General features: G+C 42.3%; 2 protein-coding genes across 3 annotated transcripts; both read right to left on the reverse strand.

Annotated features, from left to right (window-relative positions):
• Positions 1-248: 248 nt before the first annotated feature.
• On the reverse strand, positions 249-10,616 carry RIOK2 (RIO kinase 2). The gene is made up of 10 exons (XM_084224630.1): positions 10,457-10,616; positions 9,810-9,948; positions 9,026-9,142; positions 8,033-8,208; positions 6,396-6,484; positions 5,109-5,300; positions 4,637-4,729; positions 3,145-3,681; positions 2,135-2,231; positions 249-554 (listed from the first exon to the last, which is right to left on the reverse strand). The coding sequence occupies exons 1-10, from the start codon at positions 10,520-10,522 to the stop codon at positions 393-395; spliced, it is 1,668 nt and encodes a 555-aa protein (XP_084080756.1). The 5' UTR covers positions 10,523-10,616; the 3' UTR covers positions 249-392.
• Positions 10,617-13,786: 3,170 nt separating this feature from the next.
• Positions 13,787-15,159, reverse strand: LOC311165329 (large ribosomal subunit protein mL50-like). 2 transcript variants are annotated; one of them, XM_084225214.1, is made up of 2 exons: positions 15,046-15,159; positions 13,787-14,287 (listed from the first exon to the last, which is right to left on the reverse strand). In XM_084225214.1, the coding sequence occupies exons 1-2, from the start codon at positions 15,132-15,134 to the stop codon at positions 13,891-13,893; spliced, it is 486 nt and encodes a 161-aa protein (XP_084081340.1). In that variant the 5' UTR covers positions 15,135-15,159; the 3' UTR covers positions 13,787-13,890. The 2 variants fall into 2 exon arrangements, with proteins under 2 accessions (XP_084081340.1, XP_084081339.1); XM_084225213.1 differs by having other exon boundaries at positions 13,787-14,290; positions 15,046-15,156.
• Positions 15,160-15,458: the final 299 nt, after the last annotated feature.

Genomic DNA, 15,458 nt, shown 5'->3' on the forward strand with positions numbered 1-15,458 from the left:
AATGCCACCTCTCACTAACTTAGCAAAAGTTATTTCCATTTTGCATTTATGCAAATAATTGTGCATCAACAATTGAAGAAAAAGGCTGTTTGTGCCTCTGCACAACAAAGACACCACAATTCAGTTATGACAAAACACTACTGGAAATTCCTCTTATAATCTTAATCAATACTACTGATATAATGTAAATTACAGTCAACACTTGTGACTAGAAACACAAAACACAACCTCCCAATCAAAGTCACAGGAATGAGAATGAGATTTATTAACTCCCAGAAAAATATCTGGTTTGCATAGCAGAAATCGCTCCTTTACATAAAAGGATTATTGGTAAATTAGAATGATCCTTTTAGCTGTATACATTCCTCATGTTCCACAGGAGCTTTAATAAATTATCCCCAGAAATTGGCTGCATCCAAGCTTGACTTAATGTTGTGCATATTTTCTCGACGTTGTTTGGTGTAAATATTTGCCTCCCCTTTTTGCAGACGTTGCTTCAGAGCAGATTTCTGCTGCTTGGTCAGCTGACGCTTTATCTTCTGTTTCACCAGCTCCTACAAACAAACACACAATTTGTCATCAAAACTTCTTTAAATAATTTACCAGTATGACATGACATGATGTCAGAATTTTTTCAGGACCAGCATGAACAGTCATGATTCATGATGTTCACTTTGACTGTAGAAATGAGCAGAGATCTTTCCTTGTAAGAAAATCATAAAACAGTTCAGCTGACTGAAAAAGGAGTTCTCTGCTATGGACAAGGTCTGCACGGAGTGCTGTGTGTGTGCTCTGATAGTCTTCATTATAATCAATAGCATTTTAAATATTTTTATAATTTTGAAGTTAATCTTCAAGTGTGTTCCCTACTGAGATGCTAAAGGATCCACACCTCTCAGTGCAGAACACAGGCCTTACACAAAAATGTAAAAGCTGATAATACTGCAGAACATTCCATGTCCAGCAGTAATTGTTTGGTTTGTGCTTGTTTTTTTAGCACCCTGGTTATTCTGAAGTTTAGTTTACAAAAACACGACTGATTCTAACAGAAAACAACAACTCTAACACAAGCGTGGCTAAGAGAGAAGGGATTAGTGATTTATAATTCATCCTCCAGGTTTTCTCATTCCAACAAACTGAGTAGTTCTATGAAATCTCATCTCTATTACTTGCACCTCTGGTCATTCTGAGCTCTGCTCTCCATTGTGATGGCAGTATCTGCCCACAACAAAAACAAAGCCATGATTGTGCAGATTGTGGCATGGTCCCAGCTCAAGTTGCCACACTGATGCCAAGCGCACACTTGTGTATTTTTTCTTGGACAGAAAAGAGAAATCAAATTATTTTCATTGATTTCATCATAGTGGAGTCATATCTTGCTGGAAACCTGCTAGAATAAATTCTGCAAGGCAGATACTATTATGACATGTAATCTAATGTAAGTTCACCAAATTCTATTGCTGAACTGCAGCACTTGGTGTAAAGACTCATCAGTCTTTCCACCATCACATCCTATATGTGTTCCAAAACTCCTGATACCAAGTAGACGTATCACCTACTGCCTGCTCTGGGGTTGAAGAAAAGCACATTAAATTCTGCTGAAAAGATCCTGATTTGCGCAATTCAGAAGGTCAAATTCAAATTGCCAAAGAGATCTCTATTGAAGGCGAGTTCACAGAAATTTTTCAGAAAAGAATGTGAAGAAATCGCTAAGAAGAGAGGTGAGAAAGGACAAATTAAATCTAGACTCAAGTATCCACGTTCAAAATAAAAAATATTAATTGTGGCTAGCAACAGAAATGGACAAACTGATGCTGTTCGTGCATTAACATATATTAATATAAATTAGTTACTGGGTAAATGAGAGTTGTTAGTGTTGATATGGAGCTTCAGTGAGAGACGAAAAAGCAAAATATGAAGGAGAGTGCTGGAAAGCACTCCCTGTAAGCAGTTACAGCAGTATCAGTTCTATTTTTCTGTGGGAATGGAGAAACACACTGGAGAGGTAGATAGTAACTGTTTTTAAACATGACTCATGCCAGAGAAGAATTTCAGAAACGGGGTCTAACGGCTATGTGCAATTTAAGGTGGTCTGAGGGTAAACTAGATGACAACATAACAAAATAATATTCACCGGAGGAATGGTTGAACAGCTTCCAATACTTCTTACTGATGTGATGCTCTTAGTCCTTGTTCTGTGCCCAGCAATGGGAACAATACACTCTTCATTACTGAAACACATAAATCAATGTATTATCCCACAAGCAAGAGAAACACACCTTTGGTTTTACAAGCACCCTGTTTGAGTCTTCACTTTCTGGGCTACAACTTGAAAACGTGCAACAAAACATGCACGTTTTAAACCTTACATGTTTAAACAACCATTTTAAACATTAACACTGGTTGTTCAAGACAGGCACTTTGTCAAAGAATTTGTTGCACAGCAGCCATGTAAGTATCGAGCACAAGAAGAGAAACCTCAGGGCACTGAAACACTTCAGATCCTGCACAACGTTTTGACAGTGTTTAACTGAAAAGCAAAAGCAAATGAGGAGGAGTATAATCTCTGCATCCACATACACGGGGGGCTGGCAAACTCAAGAAATATAATTTCACACACAAGGGTTTAGTCTGAAGGCAAGCAGGAATTTCTAAGTGTGTCAGGAAAGGAATTAAAAGCTGGAACAACATACAGGACAATATATTTGAATTAAACACTCCAAGCAGCTTGTTCTTTGTAACTCCAGCTGAGTAAGCAGCAGAACATTTGCCTTTGACACAAAGTATTTGAATTATAAACTTCCTCAGGGAAGTTATTTAGAAGCACTATTTTAACATCAAGAACTTCTTCATTATCAATATTAGCTGAAATAAAGAAAAAGGGGAAAAAATCCACCACAGAAAATAGTTTGGTCTTTGAAGTGCAAAACCTGTTTTCTCCTTAGATAAATACAACAGAAGTGGACAGCCACACCACCAATAGGATGGGTATTTACTGGTATATTTTCAAAATAAATTTAATTTGTAGTCTTCAGTTTAAAAAAGGGCAGCTCTTCAGCAGCCCTTCTTGAGCTACATGACACATTTACATTTTTGGGGCCAAGAAAAGGGACCAACTTCTAGACAGTAAATGTGAATCTTTACCTGTAACGACTGAATTCCTCATTTAAAGCTGATGAGTTGACAAGCTCAGGGCACTCTTCTTCATTCTCCTTACCCTCACAGCACCCTCCTTGACCTGTCTGACCTTCCAGTTCAGCAGCATTTTCTGTTAGTCTTTTCCCCTTAAAAGAAGCAAATGCAGAACTCTCTGCATCTTCACTGGACTTCCAAGGCACACCTGGCCCTTCATCTTCTTCCAAGGCTGAACTCAACTCTGCCATATTAAGTCTTTGTGTATTTTCCCTGCTTTTAGCTGTATCAGCCTCTTCCTCACTGCTGCTTGCAGTGCTGTCAGAGGCTCTGCTTTCAGAGAAATCACCCACTTCACATGTGAAGTCTTCACTGTCCTGTTCATTTTTGCTGAAGAAGTTGAGCTCTTTGTCAGCATCCTCTGGAAGTTCTAACACCTCTGCATTGTCATCCTCGTCAGAACCTGTGGGATAAAGCAGTTCACCATCTTCCTGCATCTCCTTTGCATAGCCACTGGCAGCAATCTCTTTATCAAGAGAACACTCTCTCCTGTGGAAAAGGAATGTTTTCTTTTAATATGCTAAATTTAATAAGCCAAGTTACCAGTATACTACATTTTGGGTTTAAAATGCTAACCAAGCTACACTAAAATTACCCACTATTGAAAATTGTAAAATTACACACTGTTGAAACACACAAAATACATGATGTTGCTGAGCTTTAGGTGAAATACTAACTTGGAATGTAATCCAAGAGAAGAAAACTCCTCCAGAAGATGATTCCATCTCCATAACCTGCATTTATAGTGGTTTGGTTTTTTTTTCAGGAAATTGTTCTGCTTTAGCAGGAATAACATTTTGGTTTAAGTTCAAATCATGCGTAAGCAAACAGAATAATAAAGGGTCTGACATACAAAGGCTGATCAAAGTGTGGAACTCCTTAGGAAAAGTGCTCAGAATGAAAGAAAACCATTTTCATTGTAACAGTTTCGGTCTCTTTACACACTTTCAGTGTAAGTTTTGGTCTTAAAATGAGCAAAAAGTAAGTTTACTTTTCAGAAGGAGCAAACGACTCTAGGAAGAAAAGTTAAAATGTAATAATCCCTAAGGAGGCAGCCACTCTATTTACAAGCATTTAAAAATAATTTTGAAACAGAAACCCAAATTAATCTTCAATATATTAGAATTGTTAATTAAAACCAAACAGGCTGCTTCTGCATCACTGTTAAAATTTCCTGGACATTCACCAGCTTTCAGGTTGACCTCTCTTCCTTGGTTGCAAGAAGACAAAGAAGGCAGCAGAGGATTTTAAAGCACATTTGAAAACCACTTACAGTAACTTTGAAGAAAACACAATAGAAATGAGGAAAATGTAACTTAAAATTATATAGTTGGACCTATTTTTTTTTAATTCTCCCACAGGCATCTCTCACAGGAATTCACTTTTCTCAGAATACCAACACTAGTGCCATAAGTAGAACTCAAATTCATCTGGTAATTTCTACCTGATGTCTTTGAAGGTTGGGAAGAGCTCACTCTCATAGTTGAAGCGTTTCTTGAAGAACTCCTTAATACAGTTAACATCTCTGTTAAAATACCTGTAAAAAATACAGAATTGTACAAAAAAAAAATCAGTGAAGTCTGTTGCAATAAGAAGCATTTACCCTGCATGGTTTTATTTGAAAATTATTTCTATTAGTGATCTCAAGCCAAGAGGCTAGGAAAGGAAACTGGATACAGTTCATTTCTGAGTGTCACTTAACCAAACAATATTATCTCTGAGAAGCAATTAATCATGTATTGATTCTGCAGAGACATTTCTACTCGTTCTTTGTTTGGAACATTACTTGTGCTGCATCACAACAGTGGCAGAAAAAGATTCAGGAGAAATCTTATGGAAATGAATCATGGTTGACTGTTTGCTTTCAGCGGCATTTGTCAGATTCACCTGGAAAACACCTTTGGATCTAAACCTACCATTCAGCATTTGCATGTGATGTTGACATCATCTGAGGGAAATCAATCAAAGTGGCATGATCGTTATTATCCAAGATGAGATTAAACTCATTGAAATCCCCATGGATCAGACCATGATTGGCAAGTTTTACAATCAGGTCCATTAATTCACTGTAGACAGCAGCAGGATCTTCCATTTGACGCACCTGGCACCTGGAAAGTTAAGTAAAATTAAATAATCTCAACCTTGAAATACTTCAATTTAAAAATACATTTGACAGAATGCCAGAGTAATTCAAATTAAAAGGGCCCTCAGGTCTCTGGTCCAGCATCTTCCTAAAACTGGGTCAAATCTGAGACCAGACCAGACTGCTCAGGTCTCTGTCTAGTTGGGATGGAAGACTTCTGGGAATGGAGAGAGACAGCGAAACCTTCCCAAGCCACTGCCTCTCTGTCCTCAAGAGGAGAAAATACCTCCTTATATCCAGGTAAACCTCACCTGAACTCACTCACTGTCTCCCATTGAGCACTGCTGTCATAATGCATTAGGTAAATAATGGACCAGCAAGCTTTTATGTTTCTCCTGTTTTAGGTAATCTTATCGTGTCAGTAGGAGCTAAATCTTATGCTGAAATTCAAATGGCTTGTGGCATTTTCTTCTACAAAATTAGATTTTCTAGAGTATGTTAGGAAAAGAACAAAAACTTAACTTCTACTGCAGACTGCCACAAGGAACTTGAAGTGTTCTGTTTACACAATGGATGTGGAATTATTTAACAAATTAGGGTGGGAAGTCTTTCCACACTATTCTTCAACTGTTTTACTTTGGAATTAATTTCCTTTTGATTAAACTTAAGATCTTGAATCCTATACAAGACAATGGACCGGTTTGTTCTGTAACTAGAAACTTTTAATCTCTGGATTAGACCTGGGTTATTGTATGAAAGAGACAGGCCTTTTGCATTCAAAACCAAACCAATCCTTCACCTACAAACCTCAGTAATATTTAATGTTTCTACAGGCTGAAAAGCTCAAGCAAAATAATCTCTCTCAAAGGTGCAAAAGCAGATGATACATGGTAGTCTGTTATAAACAGTGCAGAACTGAGTTACAAACTCATCTGTATTAACAGAGCAAGGATCACAAAGTGGAGCTCAGAACATAAGGGATACTAATACTCTATATACAAAGAAACATATAGAAAGTGCAATTTCTGTGTAGAAAACAAGGAAAAACCCTGACCCCGTTACTTTTCCTAAGGTTGTCAGAGTCTCTGTGACACAGAGAATTCAAGCTTTCACTACTTACAAAGGATATCCATCAACAAGTTCCATAACAACTGCATGCCTGTTGTAGTCTATGGGCTTTGGAACAGGAAATTCTCTGTCGTGCAAAGCCTGGAAAAGAGACAACACATATTGGAAAATTAAAATTAAATAGTTAAGGAAATGTTACACATACTGACAAACCCACACCTAAGGTAAGCAGTACAGATCACTGTGATAGCAGCATATATTGCCCAAATCACATGCCTAGGAAGGCAAACAGCCTCACAGTCATTGGAACTCTCACTGCAAAGACAATAAAACTCAGAAGTTTAGACACCGAGTGCAGTGCCTGCAGTTTAATTATCATGCATCTGGAAGAAAATCACAACAAACTGGGGAAATGACTGAACCTTACCTGGTACATTAGCCTGTGGAATCAGTAATAGAAATAGGAAATGGGGTATTTGGCATCAGAAAAGAATTCCACACTAAGCTGCTGCCAACACACTGCTGTCTAATTAGCCAACCTTTACTCAGTTGCTGTATAAACGCAAGTATGTATTTGTTTGTGTATGTGAACACAAGTCATTCCTAAACAGTAATAATCAGCTTTATACCACACTTGAGATTAACCAAAGATAGGTCATAATATTTTGAAGCTCTCCTGTTTGCATTTTCTAGCACAAATTTAGTCATTCGCTGGATCTACTCAACTTTTTAATGGGTTCATTCTGGTTTTACTCATTCTGTTGTTACCAGTGAACTTTTCTAGAGAGTCCCAGTTAAAGCAACATAAATACAGTTTTTGTTACCTAAGTATTACTGCTTTTCAGCAGTCAATTAAACCTCCCCCAATCCTCTGCTCAGGGAACCTGACCTCCACAATGTTATTCCTACAAGTTCTGACCACATAAGTCTTTACCAGCTGGACCACCTGGACAGAGGTTCTAAATGATGGGGTTAGTTTCTTTCTCTCTGTGGAGGCCACTGAGACAATCGATGATGGTTCTTTATTTACAAGAACAAGAAAATAACTTCATGTAAATATTACTCTTGAATAACACAAAAGGAGAAACAAAAACTAGGTTTTTATTAGTAATTAATTTTCAGCTATCATCTTTCATCACTATACAATATTTGTGGTTTTTTGGAGCAGATAAAAAGCCACAAAATTCAGGATTAGCAGTATAATGAAATCTTTTCTCACAGCACAGAACTAAGTGTGCCTTTTTACCTCAAAACACCAGTTTTGATCTGAAAGATTTCCCTCAACAGCACAGCAACCAGTGAAAGCTTGGTAAAATAAAAAACAGGCTAATTTTAAGAAATGACAACTGCTTCCTAGCTTATGCAATAAATTTTGAAGGAAAAACTGCAGAACTGGTGATATATATAGATTATCTATCTACAAATAACATCATTAATTTGAAATTCACTCACGATACCTGAATCCATTCCATGTGATTTCAAGGCAAAGCTTAATTTTGTCATTGGGAAGTGTACAAAGCATGTTGCATTGGAACTTTCTGAAATGCATACTTTAAGTCCATGAGGGGAGAGAAAAAAATGAAGTATAAATCCTACCAGTACTGTGAACACAAAGTGATCAAAAGACAGCCTGAGAAGCATCTTCCAGCCTGTCCCACCATTGCTGGCTCTGTGTGAGTGTCCACCTACCTTCATGTAGGCAAACTCCTTCATAGCTGCTATCCGGGACAAGTACAGCCAGGACATTTTGTGCCTGTGCTTGTGGTAGTCACGTTTGTTTTTCAGGTTGCGAAAGGAGGTTCTCCCCAGCCGGTGCAATTTCAGTGCAAACTGTTGCTCCTCTTCATTGGCAACAATATAAATATCTAGAAAATACGTAACAGCACAGATCTAAGAAATTAATCATATCTAACAAGCCAGATGAAAAAGTGCAGTGAAAGTTTGTTCCTCACCCTTTCTGACCCGCAAGTTTTAGCAAAGGCAGCTAATTACACAGTGTGTATCTGAAGTCTGAACACGAAAAAATTACTGTTAAAGAGTTCATGGTACTCCAGTAGAAGGAATGCTGATGGGATCTGAAGTATCTTTCAGTGCCCTGGTGTTCTTAGCCCCATGCTGGAAGAGCTTCTCCTTCCCGATCAATGGACAGACAACCCAAGGGACCAGACTCCTCATTTTATGTTAACAAATACCCCAAACTTAATTTCTAGTATTTGTCCCAAATAATCCCCTTCTCCAATTACAAAAGTCACATTCTCCGCCAAACTACATGAACATAACAGGAGTCAAAGCAGCGTTCCGATAGTTTTGAGCCTATTTTACTTTACTACCTTATCTTTAAGTGGGATGAAAAAGCTGAAATTATCATTTTGTTAAATGGTTTGAAACTCTTCACAAAGCACAACACAAGCAGCACCTGCCTGCCAAGTACCTTTTTAAATAATGAACTAAGAAATGAAGAAACTGGGCAAAATGCAATTACACTGTTGTAAAACAATACTCAAATGTGTCCAGAAGCCTCACAGAGCACTTGAAAGTGCTATGTGCAAATACGTCTTGGTGTTTGACAGATTAACTGATCTGCCTACCCACAGGAAAACTCCCCTAGTTTCTAGCAAAATATCTGCAGTATTACAGACGTGTTTGCTTTAAAAAATTATTTAAAATGTTATTTTAGTTTACCTGATTCTTTGCCAACACCCATCTGGTTCCCCACAGAACTGATGACTTGTCGGGAAGAGAGAGTTTTCAGAGCCAGGTAATCATATCCTGCATTAGTTAACCGATAACCCTGGACAGCTGGGTAAAAATAAAATACATTTCACTCCTTGTTATGGATACATCACTTTTAAAATAAATCTCAATTTAGTGCTGTTTCTTGCAGTACATAGCACCCAAGTATTTCATCCCTTGGCTCTTAGCAGCCCCATTTGACTGAATGGTGAAGATGTTTAAATTGGATTGGAGCAAGCCTCAATCCTCAGAAGAACTGGGACAAAAGGGAGAACACAGACATCCCCACTGTGTTCCCAGGGCCAGATCCACCTAAAAGGCTGAAAGGAATGGGGAAAGGCCTGCACAACTTTGTCATATGGCAGATAATTAATACTGCTTTAGCAGCTGTTCCTGAGGCAGTGAAATGTCCAAAGATTGTGCAGTCTGTTCCAGAATTGTGAGGATATCACTCCTACACACACTTGAACACTGCTTCAAGTGATGATTCTTTTTACCTTATTCTGAACAAAAAAAGAAAGTTAACTGTTCATCTTTTTTCTGTCTCTCACTTCTAAAGATACAAGCAGACACAGCATCTGGTGCTGCACAAATCCACATTTCCAGGCTGAGTCCCAGAGAAGGCAAAGCAAATACTCTGGGCACTCCTACATCCCAACCTGTTGGGCAGGTGTCACTTTGAGGGACTGGGGACAGGATAAGAAAGGGAGTCCAACACAAAATTCAAACTCACTCTTAGTTCGTTCGTAAGCCAGAAGTTTGTGCTTCGCCAACTCTCTCAAAATTTTATTACAGCCGCCGTGTTTAAGGCTGGCAATGGAAGCAATTAAGCTAGCAGGAACTATTTCATGGTTCTTCATGCCCATTTCCACCTAAAGAGTAATTAAAAACAGATTTGTCAGCACTGTGTTGAAGTTCAATGAAGTACAGATCTGGCTCAAGAGTAAAATCCCTTTTCAAATAGGCAATTTTTAAAGACTACAGATTTTAAGACATAACTTTCTATGTTCTAAGCCTTAACAAACCTTTCCACTTGCTTCACTGCTCCTTGGCAGCCTATGTACAACCCACCCAGGGAAGCTCTTCAGCGCCAGCCACGATACGAGCGACTAGCTAGATTTCAGTCCCAGTTACGGGGAGCGGAGAGAGCAGAGACCCTGAGGATGCCCGGCTGGTCGCAGACCCATCACGGTGAGGCAGCAACCCCAGGGAACCCCCAAGCATCCCCAAGAACTCCCTGTGCCTCCCGATTCCCCCCAGCCGGGCGCCCGAAGGAGATACCGGCCCGAGCCGGGCGCTCCCGGGAACAGGCCAGCACGGAGCCCCAGCGGAGGCAGCGGCGCCACAGGCGGGGCCCTCCCGCCGCGGGCTGTGACTCACCGCGGTCAGCACCCTGAAGTGCTCCCGGGACAGGTATCGCAGCATCACCACGTTCAGCTTCCCCATGGCCGCAACGGCAGAGGTGCAGGGAAAAGAGGAAAAGAAGGAAAAAGATCAGGAAAAGGACGAGGAGAAAGATGAAGCGGACGAGACGCAGGGGCACCGGCCGCGCATGCGCGGCAGCGCCTGGCTAAGTCCTGGCAGCTTCGTGCGCTGCCGCGCTCCGCCGGGTCCCGCTGCACTCCGCCCGTCACCGAGCCGGCAATCCGAACCGAAACGCAGAGAAACTCTGCTCCGAGCTCGGCGGAACCCCCTTCCGTGCCTCCCTGCCGCGGGGAAGCTTTTTGGGACGCCCGTGCAGCTGCCAGGACCTGTTCCCGTGAGGAGTGCTTCCGGTTGTCACGTGCCGCTCTGGGACTGTGCGGCATGTCGGGGAACAGCGGGGTCGGTCTGGCTGGGAAAGAGTTCTCTTCTCCGGAGGATTAACCCGTGTTGCCAACCTATTCAAACACAAATCGAGACGTTTTGGCAAGCTAATGTAGCGAAAAACTCTTTGGCCTTCATTCACACTTCATAGCGAATATTTCACTAGAAGAAAGTGAAGAACGTTCACGTTCCATCACCTAGACCCCTGTAAAAGCAAGTCCTGAATTCCAAAATGTCAACACTTGTTGCAGTTTCCGTGACGTTAACATACTAGAACCTCATCGGGCCTATTTCTTGCTCTTCCTTTTTTTTTTTTTTTTTTTTTTTTGCTTCTTTTTCCCCCACTGTCTGTTGTAGGTACGAAAATAAGAAGGAAGGATCATTTTCATTTCTCTCAGCCAGCCATCTGTGTTCAGCTGTCTGTTCAGATATCTTGAAAAAAGAAAAAAACCCAAACAAAAACAATCCAAAGAGCAGAAGACAGCCCCATCAGGTGCACATACTGTGAACAAAGATTTTTACTATCATATTTACTACCTGTGATCTCTGACTCTTACATCTCTTGTAGACTATATGTTTGCTCATTAAATTTCCATCCTTTATTGTGGTCTGTAAATTTTAGAGACTCTATAATTGTTACAGATTTCGGGTAAAATTAATTTTATCTGTCTGTCTTTTTTTTCATCTACCTGCTAATGCCATGGTCAGTACTCTCAGATAAGTCCATTTAATGGACACACAACAGGAAACAGGCTGAACTGCATCCTCCAAAGTACTTTGATTTTGGCCCAATTCCTCTATCAGCTGAAAAAAAACAAGCATTCCCCCTTTCCAGGTACATCTAGTAGCAAATGAAGACCATTTGTTTCTACTCTTTACTGGCTTTTTGGTTTTGGTTGTTTTTTTTTTTTTTTTAAGAACCCTTGGCTTTTATGCCTTGCTCTCAATTCTAGACCCGTGAACTGAAAAGATCCTGTCAGTGAATCTGGAGCAGATTTTGCCACCAGCTTAGCAGACGAAGAAAGAAGACAAACTTCCAGCTTCAGGAGACAGGGAAATGAAGATGTGAGGCTTGGTGTCCTTGTCCAGCTTTCCATTAGGAATTTATGACCTTTGTCTATATTTTCCTTTATACTGTAACTGCCTAAAGAATCAGTTAGTAAATTCCGTCTTCCTGATATTTCACTATTCTATTTGGCAACAGAAGTAAAATGAGCCCCAAAGAGCCCACAATTGTGTATATATAAATTATTCTGCAGGGATCTGTATTTCTCTAAGGATGTGAAATCTCCAGAAAGAGGAATGCAATCATTAGAGTCATAAATAGAAAATGCTATGTGAAATACCTACCTTTTTCTGCTTCAGAATTTCATGAAGATTTGTTTTGCTTTCTGTGACTGTACTTTAGGAAAGATTACAATATAAACTGCTCTTTCATGCACAGGAATTTCTGTGAACTCTTGGGAAAAAAAAAACCCAGAACAGCAGACAGCTAAAAGCATACAGCTGATCTCCAAAGACAAGAATTAAATTATTGCTTTTTCCTTTAAATAGAAACTGGGTGCTTAAGGAGAATGTATCCCTGATCCACAATGCAGGGATGTAAAGTTGTAAAGTCTGGTGGCATGTTCCACAAATTCATGGATTACTTAGACAACACTGTACTGCACTTATGGAGTGTTCTGATGTTTTCAAGTGAAAATAAGTATTAGGAAAAGCAGGAGTAAAACTCAACTGAATTGTGTGTTATAAAACCCACCAAGTTTCATATTCTGGAAAGAAATCCTAACTTTTGACTATGTTGAGTGTTTCATTCCATGAGAGCTCTTGTTGACATATGGTAAGATATGAAACAGGTTTGTTTTTTCCTTTTGAGAAAGGGAAATGGAAAGATCACAGCATCCTGAAGTACAGCACAGAGTAATCCTCACACCAGTCCTGTTGGCAACTCCTTCAGATGTTTTCACACCCAGATCTGGGCAAACCAGGTACAGTACAAAGAAATCCAGCCAGGCAGGCTGGAAGAAATCCAGCTACAGTGCCATTCATAAGTCCTGGAAAAAGCATTCCCAAGCTTGGCATTTGTGCTCCAGTGCTTGCCAAGCACATCCCCAGAGTGGCCATACAGACATTGGCTTTCACAGCAGTGAAACAGAAGGAAAGCAGAAGATCTCTGTGAGCCACAGTGTGAGCAGTAGGAAGCACACTTCCATGGTCCTGAGAATCAGAAAGGTAAAAGCTGGGAAACTCATGTGTTGGGATAGGGACAGTGTAATAGGGGAAGCAAAGGCTCCACACACAAGCAAAGCAAAATAAAGAATTAATACCCTGCTTCCCATGGCTGGGCTGGTGTTCAGCACCTCCAGCAGAGTAGGGTGCCATTGCACATCACAGTGAAGGACAAATGCCATCACTCCTCATGTCCCCTGCTTCCTTCTTTCCCCATTTTTTTATACACTGAGCCTGATGCCATATAGTCTGGAATATCCCTTGGGTCAGTTTGGGTCACCTGTCCTGATTGTGTCCCCTCCCATGTACCCCCATTCCCCTCACCTATGTGGCAGTAAGAATAACAGGAAAGGACTTGGCTTTGTGCAAGCCCTGCTCAGCAACAGCAAAAACATCTCTGTGTTATCGGACCTGAGTTCAGCACAGGTCAAAAATATGGCCCAATAACAGCCCCTGGGAACAAAATTAACTCTACCCCAGCCAAAACCAATACAGAGGTGCAGAGCAGAAACTGTGGAGATGGCCCCCTTATTGATCCCCACCGGATCCTGTCAGTGCACAGCAGCAGGGAAAGGGCAGGGGCAGCTGGCAGTGTCCACGCTGCATCAGTGCCTCGCAAGAACTGCTCTGCAGGGAACAAAGAGCAGAACAGGAACAGCCAAACCTGAGCACAGCTCACTGAACCTTTATTACTGAAATTCACAGATCTCACCCCAACCAGTGGGCTCTGCTGCTGCCCTGCAGCACCAGCCAGGCACAGGGAGGCTGCGTGAAGAGACTCACTGCTGCCAGATGATTTTCAGGTTCGGGGGCAGCTCTGTGGCCGCGAGTTCATCGATCTTGGTGCCGTCCCTCACGGGGGCGCGATAGAAACCCAGCACGTCCCCGCCGCGGCGCATGCGGTGCAGCTGCGAGTTGGGCACGGCGTGTCCCAGCTCCGCCGCCAGCCGGGCCAGCAGGCGGTGCTTCAGCCGGTTCTCCTGCAGGGGAGCCTGCTGCCAGTCCTCGGGAACAGCGGGCCCGAACACCTCCCTGACATGGGACTCCAGGCAGCTCTGCAGGTCCTCGGGCGGGACGTAGCTCCGGCTGCGGGGCGGAGGGTGGGTCAGGCTGGGCTCGCTCCTCTCCTCCTTCTCAGGAACTGCTCCGGCTGCTTCCACTTCTCTTTCCTCCTTCCTGCTGGCACCAGAACACATTTTCAGCCTCTGGCTACTCAAGACACAATCAGAGCATTTTTGTGTTCGTGGTGTTCTAAACCCTCAATCCAAACATTCCACACATCCCATGGACTCCTCAGGTCTGTTAGCCAGAAGTGCCCAGGCTTTCCCCAAGTGCTGCTCCCCACACAGGCTGCCCCCGCAGAGCAATCACCCACCCACCTTCTCTCTGGTGAAATGGTCTGAGTGAAAACAGCATTTTAACAAGATTAGTTACTTGTTTTCTGTCACAGCTCCATTTTCTAATTTGCTGTGAATAAAAAGCATATCAGAAAATAACCACTACTAGAGGAGAAAATCAGTGCCCCTATGTAAAAAAACCAACACATTACTAGTTTTTAAGTAAAAAAAATCTGCCTTCTCATATGCCCCAATCTAGTCAACAACCCATGCGTGGTTTCACGCAAAATGTTACAGAGGAACTGTTTTTCACTGCCGCGAACTCCCTCTCTTCCCTCTCCTAACAAAAGCAGTAACAGCTCTAAAGGCTCCAACCCTGCACCACTGCACCCCCACCAGCAGTGCACCTCGGTGGGCGCTGCTTGCCCAGAGAACCCGTGGACTCTCCTTCCCTAAGGACATTCCAAAGCCATGGATAAACTCTGAGGGCCTTGCTCAAGGTGCCGGGCTAAATGACCTCCAGAGAGCCACGGCGCGGTGCAGGCCCAGCATGCGGAGATGTCCAGAAGCCACCCCCACCCTGCGCCCTGCGGGTACCTGCGGCCACCCCACAGCGCCCTGAGCCCCGCGGGGCCGAGCCCTGGCCGCCGCCGCGCCGCCGCCCTCAGCGCCCACACCGCCGCCATGCTGGGAGCGCGCCGGGCGCCTTCCCGCGGCCACCACGAGTGACGCATTTCTACCGCGCCCCGCAGAGCCTCATGGGAAATGTAGTCCGTCCCCTCAAGCCGGCCCCCTCGCTGGGAAAGGGAATGTGTGGAAATTTCCTTAGGGAAAGGCGTTCTTTGATGTTTGGTCTTTGTGTGCTTTCAGGCCTAATGGACAAGCAGGGAGATTTAATCAAGCAGACAACAAGCTGTAAGCGATGCCCAGGAGTTGAAAATTTGCAGAACCACAGATTATGCTGAATTGTAAGGGAGCCATCAGGACCAGAGTCCCGCTCCTGGCCCTGC

The sequence above is a fragment of the Fringilla coelebs genome (assembly GCF_963513975.1).
Source record: "Fringilla coelebs genome assembly, chromosome: Z".
NCBI classification, from domain to species: Eukaryota; Metazoa; Chordata; class Aves; order Passeriformes; family Fringillidae; genus Fringilla; species Fringilla coelebs.

What these genes read in the sequence shown, in the direction of transcription:
- RIOK2 (XM_084224630.1), bottom strand. Translation starts at nt 10,522, where the DNA reads ATGGGGAAGCTGAACGTGGTGATGCTGCGATACCTGTCCCGGGAGCAC. An exon ending in ACTTCAGGGTGCTGACCGCG is followed by an intron (nt 9,949 to 10,456) that starts GTGAGTCACAGC and finishes ATTACTCTTTAG; the next exon opens with GTGGAAATGGGCATGAAGAA. An exon ending in GCTGTTCAACCATTCCTCCG is followed by an intron (nt 555 to 2,134) that starts GTGAATATTATT and finishes GTTTGTTTGTAG; the next exon opens with GAGCTGGTGAAACAGAAGAT.
- LOC311165329 (XM_084225213.1), bottom strand. Translation starts at nt 15,134, where the DNA reads ATGGCGGCGGTGTGGGCGCTGAGGGCGGCGGCGCGGCGGCGGCCAGGG. An exon ending in GCGCTGTGGGGTGGCCGCAG is followed by an intron (nt 14,291 to 15,045) that starts GTACCCGCAGGG and finishes TTCTGGTGCCAG; the next exon opens with CAGGAAGGAGGAAAGAGAAG.